At 31.2% G+C, this 12391-nt stretch overlaps 1 protein-coding gene across 2 annotated transcripts; it reads right to left on the minus strand.

Annotated features, from left to right (window-relative positions):
• Positions 1–1373: 1373 nt before the first annotated feature.
• LOC114274409 (uncharacterized) lies at positions 1374–4846 on the minus strand. Of its 2 annotated transcripts, none has more exons than XM_082891256.1 (5): positions 4461–4846; positions 3745–3778; positions 3502–3662; positions 2392–3318; positions 1374–1888 (listed from the first exon to the last, which is right to left on the minus strand). In XM_082891256.1, exons 1-5 carry the CDS (start codon positions 4659–4661, stop codon positions 1688–1690), a joined length of 1524 nt encoding a protein of 507 aa, XP_082747382.1. In that variant the 5' UTR covers positions 4662–4846; the 3' UTR covers positions 1374–1687. The 2 variants fall into 2 exon arrangements, with proteins under 2 accessions (XP_082747382.1, XP_028072122.2); XM_028216321.2 differs by having other exon boundaries at positions 1374–1942; positions 4461–4839.
• Positions 4847–12391: the final 7545 nt, after the last annotated feature.

A 12391-nucleotide genomic window follows, 5' to 3' on the forward strand; every position in this document is an offset into this window, starting at 1 on the left:
TGATGGTTTGATGAATTTGATTAACTTAATGTTCCGTGTGCTGATGATGTGTCCCTCACCAGCTTTTTGAATGTGGTGTTGCGTATATGGGAGGACTCATTTGAATACAAAAAATGCACAACTTACGCTGTACGCTGTGTGTTTTGAGGATTTTATTATGGGTATAAACCAGAATTCAATTCAATAAGGGTGTTGGAGAAAGTGAGCTTGGCTATCTTTAGTTGTGTGAAACTGTGCCATATTCATTTTTCATAGTCACCTCTCTCTCTCTCTCTCTCTCCCTCTCCCTCCAGCTTTCTTGTTGCCTGGAATCTTCTGTGTTTTGACAGCTTGCAGTTGGTGAGATTTGAACACGGGCATCACACAGAATTACCTCACCCCTTGGTCGATATCCAGTCTAAAACTTATGTCGTGTCAGTTCCTCTGAAATGTAACCATATTTTCTGGAGACCCATGTATTTAGGGATATAAAAGTAATTGTGCTGATTCCTGCAGCATTAGTCCTTCAGCTATGGTTTCTCAGACAGAAAGGACATGGAAGGGACGAGAAAACTGGTAGTGCTTCATTGTTTTGGACCTCCAAATTTTCTGAGTCCATGAACCCTTTGGAAGCAGAGCAATAGTTAAGAAAGATGTAATTCTTTTTGGATATGATGGACATCTACAGATAATGGCAAGTGGTATAGTGGCTACATTCATGCTCAAAGATGAAGCTCGGTTTTGGTGAGAGTCCTCCAAGAAACCATTGAGTCTGCCAGTGGCCGGAACTCCCTCCTATTCCTGTGCCAATTTCTATCGGGAACAATTTATTATTGTCTTTAACGTGAAGTAATTGCCTATATCTTATTGCTATGAGAAAAAGAAAAGATTTCCTACAATTAAAGCAGGGAAGGATGCCGGTGGCTTTTAGAAACAGCCACTGAACATGTTCTTGCTGAAGCCCTTCAGAGTAAGTCTTTCCTGATTCAATAGAGATCCTAAAATTTCAATTGCTTCGACACAAAATAAGAAATGGACTTTCCAACACGTAAATGGTTGGGAGTAAAATCAAGTCTGTCGTATTGTAGAGATTCATAAATTGCTCTGCCATAGTTTTTAACATATAACCCCAATCTAGGTTTAATAGTACATTCCAACAAGGGCCGAGCACGCTTGTTCAATTTTTCTCTTGCAACTTGGATAAGTCTTGGATTCTCCAACGTGTCAAGTAGTCTGCTTTTCGTTCCATTCGCATAGCAGAAAGAAGAAGAAGAAGAAGAAGAAGAAGAAGAAGAATAGCCATAAGGTTGTGCTGATTGAATTTTCAACATCAATGCAAGAGTTAGAAATTAGTTGTGTGTGTTTTGAGTTGTCACTGGTACGCTATCAAGGAATGGTACAAGAATACATTACAAAATCTCCTTTCACACTTCAACTGAGGTTTTTTACAAGCATCCCAAATACAACAAGAACCTAGGCAATCTTCTTCTTCTTCTCTGTTTTTTGTTTGTTTTTTTTTTTTTTTTTGCTTGAGAATAGGCAATCTTTGAGATAGCATACAAGGTCATAATGAAGTAACCAAGTTCACATAAAAGCATACGAGGTTATGATGAAGTACCTAATGCACATATAACAAACACCAAGGAAGATATTTTAGTTGATTTGGAGCTGAAAGAAGCCAAAACTAGTAAGAAGTTTCTGGAGAGTTCTACAGCCAAAAGAAGCCAAAACTAGTAAGAAGTTTCTGGAGAGTTCTACGGCCCCATTGAACGTCGTTTTCCAAGACGTCTCCGAGTTGCTTTGAAACGGGTTCTGTTTGTTCATTGCCATGTAGTTGTTCTTCCTTGTCATTGAACATCATTTCAGCCGAATCTTTGGGATGTGACGAGTCATTGTCGTTTGGGATTTTCTTCATTTGGTTGGAGTACATGTGAAAAATCTGAAGTATGTCAACAACTTGCATCTGTGCCGTAACAGCCGAACATAATTATGGAGATGAGGAACTAAACATTCGGGGAGTGCAGAAAATTCTATGCGATTGACATTCATCAAAGTATACATTGAAAACATAGAATCCATTGCATATGATGTGACTAAATTGCGTTCATTAGGTGAGGTTACAAAAATAAAGAAAGGTAGCTTTAAGTTCGGAATTTAGAATTCAGATTGAACTCAGACCTGAGATTCATCTGAGCAAAGTTATCCCCGACCAAAAGGGGTTCATCCAAAAATGGATTTCAAGCAGATACAACAAAACTAGAACAGCTATTTTGGTTTGGAATCACCTTTCTTAAGGTCCGGCTTCAAGGGAATGAAGCAGATAGTTATTTCTTGCAGAGCTAATAGGCACAGAGGAAAAAAGAAGTAAAAAAAGCAAAAGCAGAAAAGAATCGACGCATGTTAAGCATTTACCTCTGGCACATTGTGCTCGTCAGCTTGTTTGTCGACACCGAGGGGAGCATTAGCAACAACGTGTTTTCTATCTTTCGATGGGGATGTTTCTTCAGTATCCTCTGCGGTTAATGGAGTCAAGCCTGGTATTAAAACCGGATCACCTTCATAGGAAGCCAGGTTTGCCTCGTCTTTTGTGTCTGGGAAACTCTTGGGAGTCCCGGACCAGTCATTATTTCCAAGAGCATTCTCTCCGGTAACCATATCCTTGTTTGAAACATGAACATGTTCTTCTTTAGCATAATCGACTGTTCTTGTTTGGACCCGGGGTTCTTTTACTGGATCAGTGATATTTTCTGCAACCATAGACAAAGATTTCCCTGGCAATGGCTTCTCCGTAGGATTATGAACACGTTCTTCTTTAGCATAATCAACTGTTCTTGTTTGGACCTGGGGTTCTTTTACTGGATCAGTGATATTTTCTGCAACCATAGACAAAGATTTCCTTGGCAATGGCTTCTCCATAGGATTATGAACATGTTCTTCTTTAGCATAATCAACTGTTCTTGTTTGGATCCGGGGTTCTTTTACTGGATCAATGATATTTTCTGCAACCATAGACAAAGATTTCCCTGGCAATGGCTTCTCCGTAGGATTATTTGTTATGATAACGGTAGAGGCTGATTCCTTGTCTACTCTTGCCTGACTCAAGTCTTCCACAACGATTAGCGTATCTGTATTACTTGTAGACTCGATGTTTTCAATAGAAGTTGGTTCTTCCTCTATGAGCATCCGAAGTTCATTGTAGTCCCAATTTTCAGAAACCAAGACCGTGTTCTTCGTTTCCCATGTCTCAAGAATCCGGTTGGGGCCTGGCTGCCACAGGATGTTCCCAGTACTTCCTTTTAGTATGAATTTGAACTGGATCGACTTCCCGATAGGTATATCCTGTTAAAAACATATTAATGCATTACACTACGTCAAGGTTTTAAATATCAGCCATTACATAACAGGTTCTGATACCATTATTGGTATATCTGTAGAGTATATGACTCGTATCACGGATATATCAAACATTTGGTGTTGAATACATAAAACTTCAACAAAATTGCACGGATAAGTTCTCCTCACCAGCTCGACAGTCCATACGTGTCCGTCTGACCAATCCAACGGTATTGCACTCAAAGGGTCCCATGAACCGAACATAATATCATCCCCCACAATGTGAAATTTCTCACCAAACGCACACTCTTTCTGCAATTGGAATTTGACATGAACGGTTTTCGATGTATCTGCAAAGCAAAAAGACATTATATTGATAACAAAAAATTGAAAAAATAAGAAAAATTGGGATATTTTTTTACTTGTATGTACCTTGGATTTGAGTTTCTTCATTCTGCAAGTTCTTCTGCATCAATAGGAATGTTATAAATTATTCACTTTTGTGCAGAATTGTATTGTAAATCATAAAGATCAACTACAAAATAAAATATATATATATATATATATATATGCAGATATATTGTAATTTCTTTACATGACTTTCCTCTGTTTTCTAGGAAAATATCAGGATCATATATTATCTAGGAAACACTACTTGCTGGAAATTTGTTTTTTGAATTTAATGTGTAGCAAAATACAAAGATGAAAATGTTTTACATTTTTTTTCTTCTCAATATTTGTTGCTTAAACACTGAAATGACATGGGAGCTACATGAAGAAGGTTACAAAATAATATATATCAAAGATTCTTAGGCCACATAAGGAAGTAAGGGACTACAGGGAAGAACTAACTGAAGCTAAATGTTGCTCTGTTCACTGTTTGGTTGCTGAGAAAGTGTAGGAAAATGAAAGACAGGAGAAACAAAAAAATTAACTTCACAAAAGGAACTTAAAAAAAATAAAAATAAAAATAAAAATCTAATTTTGGTGCGAAATCAAATGTTTACATCTCTTTTCCACTATTTTTTATTCATAAAAAGGTTCCTCTGTTTTCTGGCTATCAAACAAACCACAACACAACCACATGTCTCGAGAGAGAGAGAGAGAGAGAGAGAGAGAGAGAGAGAGAGAGAGAGAGAGAGAGAGACCTGGGTCTCAGACGATACAAAAATAGGTTGAATCATCTTATGCTGCAGAGAAATCGAATGAGAGAAACCGAGTCTAACATGTGCTGGAGATGATAAGAAACGAATTTCTTGTCTACCCACAACATCTCTCGGAGAGTAATAGCCTCTGTCTCTGTAATTGTCTGAAAACACCATTGAAGACGAGCTCGATAGGGTTTCCATCACCACACCACACACACTTCACTCACAATCTGAGCTTTGATTGGGGGGTTTGTGTTCTAGAGAGAGAGAGAGAGAGAGAGCAGATCAAATGGGTACTAAAAGAATTGAAGACGAAAAAAGGGAAACAATTATTTATAGATGAATAATTTTGTATGTATATGCGTAATAATCTGATACTGGTGCCTGGGATTTGATTTATATAGTATATATATATATATATATATATTATTGGAATTTCTCATATATAAAGGGATATTACTAATCTAAAAAAAATATCCAAAATTTATTAAAAAATATTAACATGTAATTCAGATTCCTTTCAAGAAAATTTTAATATGCATCGCCTTAAAAATGATTTAATTATGTTAGTTATGATTATTTTTTCTTTAATTATGTCTCATTTAATTTGATTATGATAATTTTTGTTAGCCAAAATCTATGTCTTAGGCTTGTTTTGAAAAGTAAAAAAAAAAAAAAAAAAAACAAATTTTTAACTTATTTAAGTTTGATAGTCTCCTTATTTTCTCTTACCTATTTTTTTAAAATAAATTAAAAAAAATCAATAAACTAATTTTTTTTTCCCTACTTCCAAGCCTCAGCCTTCATTTAGGAAGAGCTAAAATAGTTTTACTTTTTAGTTATTTTAGTATGATTTTTTTAGCTTCATCTGATTTTTATTTTTAACTTTTTTAACTTTTATAAAAAAATATATATAATAATTATAATTTAAATATAATATTTTATTTTATTAACTTATATAATAAATTTTATCTTCTATATTCTTGTAACTAAAAAGCAAAAATCAAACATAGCTTTTAGGCTCTCTGAGACCCCGTTTGGGAATAGGCTAATTTAGTAATTTTTTAGTTATTTGGCTAAAATATGAGTTAAAAAAAATTAGTATGTTTGGAATGACTTTTTGACTAGAGAATATTTCACTTTTTGACATGTATTGTTGACTTTTTGACTAATTTAATAACTTTTTGACTTTTTAACTAAAAAGTTCGGTTGCCAAACGAAGCCTGATTTTAATGGTGGGGACAAGTGTGAGAAGTGGATACAGAGAGAACGGATGACGAACCAGGTGGCATACTGGGAATCACCATGAGTTGAATTGAAAGTTGAATATTGTGGTGAGCATTTCGAGGGTTAGTTGGAAAAAACAAAACAATTTAAAAACTTTATTAATATTTTTGTTGGTACCAGTAGCTACATGTCAGCGCTCACGGGCGACGGCAATAAATTTTCATGTGAAATTTATAGGGTTATTTTTAAAATTATTAAAAATATATCATTTTGATATTTTGAATTATAAAAATTTATAAAGTAAATTATAAATATATTTTTTAAAATTTACTTAAAATACAAGTTATTCCTTATAATTATTTGAAAAATTATAAATATTTCACTGTCAAAATTTTTTATTTAACAAAATTAATTAAAAAATAAAATTCATAATTATTTTCCTATACAATAATAAAATTACTTAAATTATTAATTGAAACATATTTTTAATATCATTAAAAGTTGTTAATTGACTTCATGATTTATTAATAAAAGGGTGATTTGTTATGAAATTAGAAATTTCAAATGGTGGAATGTAATTTTTAAAATCACATGGGGCAATTCGTATTTTAATCAAATCTCAAGGAGTGTATTTGTAATTTATCCAATTTTTTATAAATAGACTCGTTAAATTATTAAAAAAATATCATTTTACTTCTTAAATTATAAGAACGTGTCGAATAAATGATCTAAACTACTGATGTGTTTCATTTTGACTCTTTCTATTAGCAGTCCAATTGATATGTTTTTACAGTGTAGGGGATCAATTTGTACGCTTATATAATTTAAGAGATAAAGTTATACTTCTCAATAGTTTATGATGTCTATTTGTATATTTTTATAATTTAGGAGATCAAAATAATATTTTTTAATCGTTTAAGAGGTATTCGTGTAAATAATCAAAATTTATATTGAGCAAGGTTAAGGATAATAAAAAAAAGGGTAAATTATGCAAATGGTTCTTATAATTTAAAAGATGTGTCAATTTGGTTCATATTATTTTAATTTGTTCGATTTTGTCTCTTAATTTAACGAATTGTGTTATAATGGTGCAATAAATAACGACCGTTAGGTTTCGTGAATGGAAACTCAAACGATATGTCAATTTGGTCTTTGTAGTTTACACAATGTGTCAATTTGCTTCTCGTCAAAATCGAGTAAATTGAAATAACAGAGATCAAATTAACACATCGTGTAAACTATAAGGACCAAATTGACACATCGTTAAGATCAACTTGCGCTCTCTCTCTCTAGTTTGAGAGTTTCTCTCTCTAAACTTTTCTCCCCCTAGGGTTTCCCGAGTTGGTGGCTGCTGGTGGTGGGGGAGGGGTTTCCGGCGGCGTCCGGCCTCCTCTCCCCCTACCTCTCTTTTGCTCTTTCCTTTCCTTTTTGCTTTTCCATAACTTGGAAGCTTTGCCTTCCATCCTCTCCCTCCTCTGTGAGGTGTTTTCCTCCACCCATTCACTTCGGGAGTGCCCATCTCAGATCCGCGCCTTCACCACCTCTACACCGCCGTTTTCTCCATAGCCACCGCATTCTCTTCCTCGCCGGTCAGATTCGTCTTCTCCATCGCCGCCTTCTCTTCCTCCCTCCTTTGCTGTCGCCGGATTTGCCTTAGCCACTGCCTTCACCGACTCTTCTCTGTTGCCTCTTCCTTGCCGGTCTTCTCCATTGCCGGATTTGCCGACGCTGCTGCCGAATTTACTTGGTTGTGGGTCTATCTTGTTTGGTTTTACTTTTGTTTATTTTTCTTTCAACGGTTTGTGTTGTTTTTGGATTTGTTTGGTTCTTAGAGTCCATCTGTGCGTATTTGTTTAGCTTACCCTCATTGTGGATGGGATCTATGATTTATTTCGGACATGCTCTATTGTCGAACTTTTACGATCGACTCTGCATCGCAGTACGAGCACGAGTACGATATGTACGTCTGAATATTTTCATAGTTTTCTTCCTTGGTGCTTCTTGCATTATTTTCTCTTTGTTTGGTGTAAGTTTTGGGTTAAATGGACTCTTGTAAATGCCGTTTTGGCTTTATTAAATGAAATATCTCTTCCGATCAAAAAAAAAATTTGACACATCGTTTGAGTTTCCGTCCATCAAACCTAACAGTCGATATTTATTGGATCAATATGACACAATTTATTAAATTAAGGGACAAAATCGAGCAAATTAAAACAATAGGGATCAAGTTGACACATTGTGTAAACCACATAGACCATTTATATAATTTATCCTAAAAAGAAAAAAGACAAATGCTAACAAGTATTCTTATGTATTGTTTAATGTTAGAATTAAAATAAAAAGTATTTTAGAAATGATGAAAAAGTTAAAAAGTGTTTCAAAATGAGTAAAAAAACGTTACAAAACTAACGAAAAATGTATTGCATTCGACGCTTATTTCATCTGTTTCATATTATTTTTTTTTGGGCAAATTACATATACACCCCTCCAGGTTTGATAAAATTACAGATACCCCCCTGAGGTTTGAGAAATTACGAATTCCCCCCTGAATGCTATATTTGCATAAGAAATTAGGAGGTAATTTGTTATGAAATATAAACCTCAGGGGGTAAATTGTTATGAAAATACAAACCTCAGGGGGCGGGATGTAATTTCCGAAACCTCAGGGGGGTATCTGTAATTTAACCAAACCTGGAGGGGTGTATATGTAATTTGCCCTTTTTTTTTTTGAACCACTTTGTATTTTTTTTTGTTAGCAAGACTCTAAAAAAAAATTGGAAAAATTACTTATCAGTGGGTTTCCCAGAAAATTATTACTACAAAATCATGAAATAATTTATATTTTCAATTATTAATGGGTATAAAATTTACAATTTTTTTGCAATTTTTTTTTTTAAAAATATTACACTGAATTGAAATTCTCCTAAGAAAACACTCAGTGCCATGTGAGTGTTTGGTCAATTTCTTTAAATAAAATAGTTGGAAAAATTCTATGGTACACACTTCTTTTGAGATATGTAATATATGCACCTTATTTATGATCTTTGTGGTATTTGGTTGATCTATTGGAGCATTAGTTATAACTTATTTATATAAATTATGGTCTTGGTTATGACATTCTGATGTTGATTATAACATTATTTGGTTATGCTTCAAGAACTTTTTAATTATACCTTTTGTGATGTTTGGTTATAACTATTTTTTTTAGTTATAATTCTCATATGACTGAGTTATGACATTTGTTGTAATTATATCTACAAAAATCATAATTTACATGTGGTACACGCTCTATAACAGCATTACCTAAACATTTGGGGCCTCTAGCATTATTTATTTGTATTTTGTTTCTTTTGACTTGTATTTTTTATTATTTGATTAATGAAAAATTAAAATTATTTTTGGAGAAATTATAAAAAAACTACATATGTTTAAGCTTTTTAATAAAATAAATCTTAAAATTTTAATTTTTTTAATTTATTTTTTTAATATTTATTTTCAATCTAAACTTTAAGCTTATTTTCGTCAAGTAAAATAACAGAAAAATAGTATCTTAACTAAACTCAATGTAGATGTACAAAATATATTTAAAATGCCTTTTCTCATTAAGTTTAATTGCGAAAATATTTAGCATGCTTGGTTAGAGTTTTTCAAAAACTCTTTTCAAGAAATTCTATTTTCTTATTTTTCATATTTTTTTGTTTTTACTGAATTTTTTTAATATTTTAAGCAATTTTTTTTACTTTTTAGACATACCTAACATAAATATACCTAAAAAGTAAAAAATTTGTGAAAGAAACTTTTTAAAAATTCACTAAATACCAAAAATACAAAAAAAAAAAATATGAGAATTCCGTATATATTTTGTATTTTTATGTATTTATTAATTTTTTAAACTATTTTTTCACAATTTTTTTATTTTTTAGATACATCTAAGTAAGGTGTATCTAAAAAAGTAACAAAAATATTTAAAATTTTAAAAATATTTACTAAAAAAACAAATACAAAAACTAAAAAACTTAATTTTTTAAAAATTTAATCCAAAAGACTCAAACCAAACACACTGATTATCTTTATAATCAATTTTACTTAGGGATCTTTTGGAAATATAGAAAAAAGCTGCTTTTTTGCTTTTCAGAAATAAGCTAAAAGCAGCTTATTTGAGGTATGTTTTCTTCCGATAAGGATAAATAAGTGATACGTCAAATTACCGACATACTTTCAATTTATTTCATTGACAACGGCAGACCATATTCTGTGCATGAGGGTAATATGAGAATTTCATAATTTTTACAAATGATGTGATACCATATTATAATACTTTTTAAAAAAAGCAAAAAAATCAATAAAAAAAGTAATTCCCAATTGCATTTTTGAAAAAGCCTAAAAGCAACCAAAAAAAAAAAAAAAAAGCAAAAAGCAAAAAATAGCTTTTTTCTATGTTGAAAATAAATAAATAATTTAGATTGAAAATAAGTCAAAAAATTAGGGTCTAAGTTGGCAAAATTAAAAACTCAATATTTATTTTATTATAAAGGTTAAAGTCTGAGATTTTTTTTTTTTGTTGTAATTTTTACAATATATATATATATATATATATATATATTTTTATCATAATCTCTAAAATGAGTTATTATTAAAAATTATATAAATTAAAATTGTCTTATGTGATGAATTTTTTCCCTCCACAAGATAGCGGTTAGCATTAGGCCAATATCTCTCTATAGACTCAAACTTGAAAGTTTACTCACCTTCGCACTTAAGTGCACTTTTTATGATTGCTTGGACAAATGCTCGGGTCTTATGAGATGTACTTAAATGTTTATAAATCTAATAATTTTTTTTAATGTATCAATAAATTTTAAAATTCATATTTTGCCCTAGCACTTTTTGAAGATTTTGATAAGTGAAAATAAGGAACCTAAAGGTATGATTGAGTGGTAAGACATTGGGTCTCAAGTTCAATTCTTGCCGAGGTGTCATGTGAACCATCTAAATAAGTTTGATTAATATTAGTAGTTCGTAACTTTTTTAAAAGTGAGGTATCTCTTTATTAACTTCTACCCATAGTATATAATACAATTTTTTGTTTCAAATATAAAAAAATAATAAAAAGTTATTTTATTTTTGTATGAAATTAATTTACATGAAAAATATTTTTAAGTGTAATACATCCAAATAAATGGGACCTAAATTCATTTTTGGGGCAACTCCTTAAAAAAAGAAGGATAAAATGGGCACATAATTGCAAATAATGGAGAATAAAACAAATATTACAAAATTATCAAAGCGATCACGACGATGACCGTTGGTCCTAAAAATATTTATTAAGATGTTGGTTGGTTGGTTAATGTTATAGGGTAGATGTGAAAGAAGATGAATGACAACGATGAATCTATAGGGACAGGGTTGGCTCTAACTTTCTGGAGGTCTAAGGCCAACTCAAAAGATGGAATTCGATTAAATAGTAATAATTTTTAGAAAAAATTGGTGATAAATCTAATTTAGAGAGTGTCTAAGGTAATAGGTCCAGTGAATATTTTTTACTGGTGATAAGTTCACTTTTTGTGAAATAATTTAGTGAGAAATCCTTTTATTGGTTTTGAAGGACATTTTATTTTCAAATTTTACCTTTGTTGACTTTTTTTATATGTTGACGTTGACTATTTGTTTAAATTTTTTTATCTGTTCAAAAAATGTTCTTATCTGTTCAAAATTTTTTTTCTATCTGTTCAATTTTTTCCTATTTGTTCAATGTTTGTCGATTTAATTTTTTAATCTTTTCAATTATCTGTTAAAATTAATATTTTTTTTATCTATTTTTATATCTATATGTTCAAAATTATTTTCTATTTATTCATTTTTTTATTTGTTCAATTTATTTATTTATTTGTTATAATTTTTCCCTATCTGTTCAAGCCTATTTCACCTATCTATTTAATATTAACAAAGAAAGAAAAAAGATTTGAAATAAACCAAAATGATGATCTGTTTAATATGTTTCACCATCACCATCATCATTTTCAACAATCTTCCACAACAACAATCATCATGAACAACCACTGAAAAAAAAATAAAAATTAAAAATAAAATAATCTAGCACAGATCTTTAGTTAATTATCTATTTCTCAAAATAATTAAAGGGGTTTTAGTACAAGATTAATTTATGCAATTTATATGTAATATTTGCACTGCAACAAAATTTATTTTTATGCAAGAAAAAAAGAAGAAGAGAGGATGAATAAATGCACCTACTAAGCTTCAATTACAAAAAATTATACTAGTAATATCTGGAAGTGCGAGAAAACAAGTAACTACTAACTCAACATAAGCTCGAACTTGTTTAACAGATAGATGAAAGCACAACAATGATAATCAACAAAACAACAACTAAAAAAATACCAAACTGTTGAAAACAAACTGTTTATGTCAAAAAAAAAATTATTTGCTCAAATTTTTTTTTTATTTGTTGCAATCATCAACAACAACAACAATATCTCTTTCTCACTCTTCATCTCGCTCTTTCTTACTCTATGTGTAGGAATAAGAGAGAAAGAGAGAATGAACACTATCTGTTTTTCCTTCTCCTCCTCCTCCTCATTATTATTATCAACAACAATACTAGTAATAAATTGAAAAATCTAGATTTGTGCGGAAAACTCTTTTAAAAAATTTAGATGCGTCCCATTTAACGTGATTGTGATAAC

Source organism: Camellia sinensis, chromosome 10 (assembly GCF_055761805.1).
Source record: "Camellia sinensis isolate YWXY chromosome 10, ASM5576180v1, whole genome shotgun sequence".
NCBI lineage: Eukaryota > Viridiplantae > Streptophyta > Magnoliopsida > Ericales > Theaceae > Camellia > Camellia sinensis.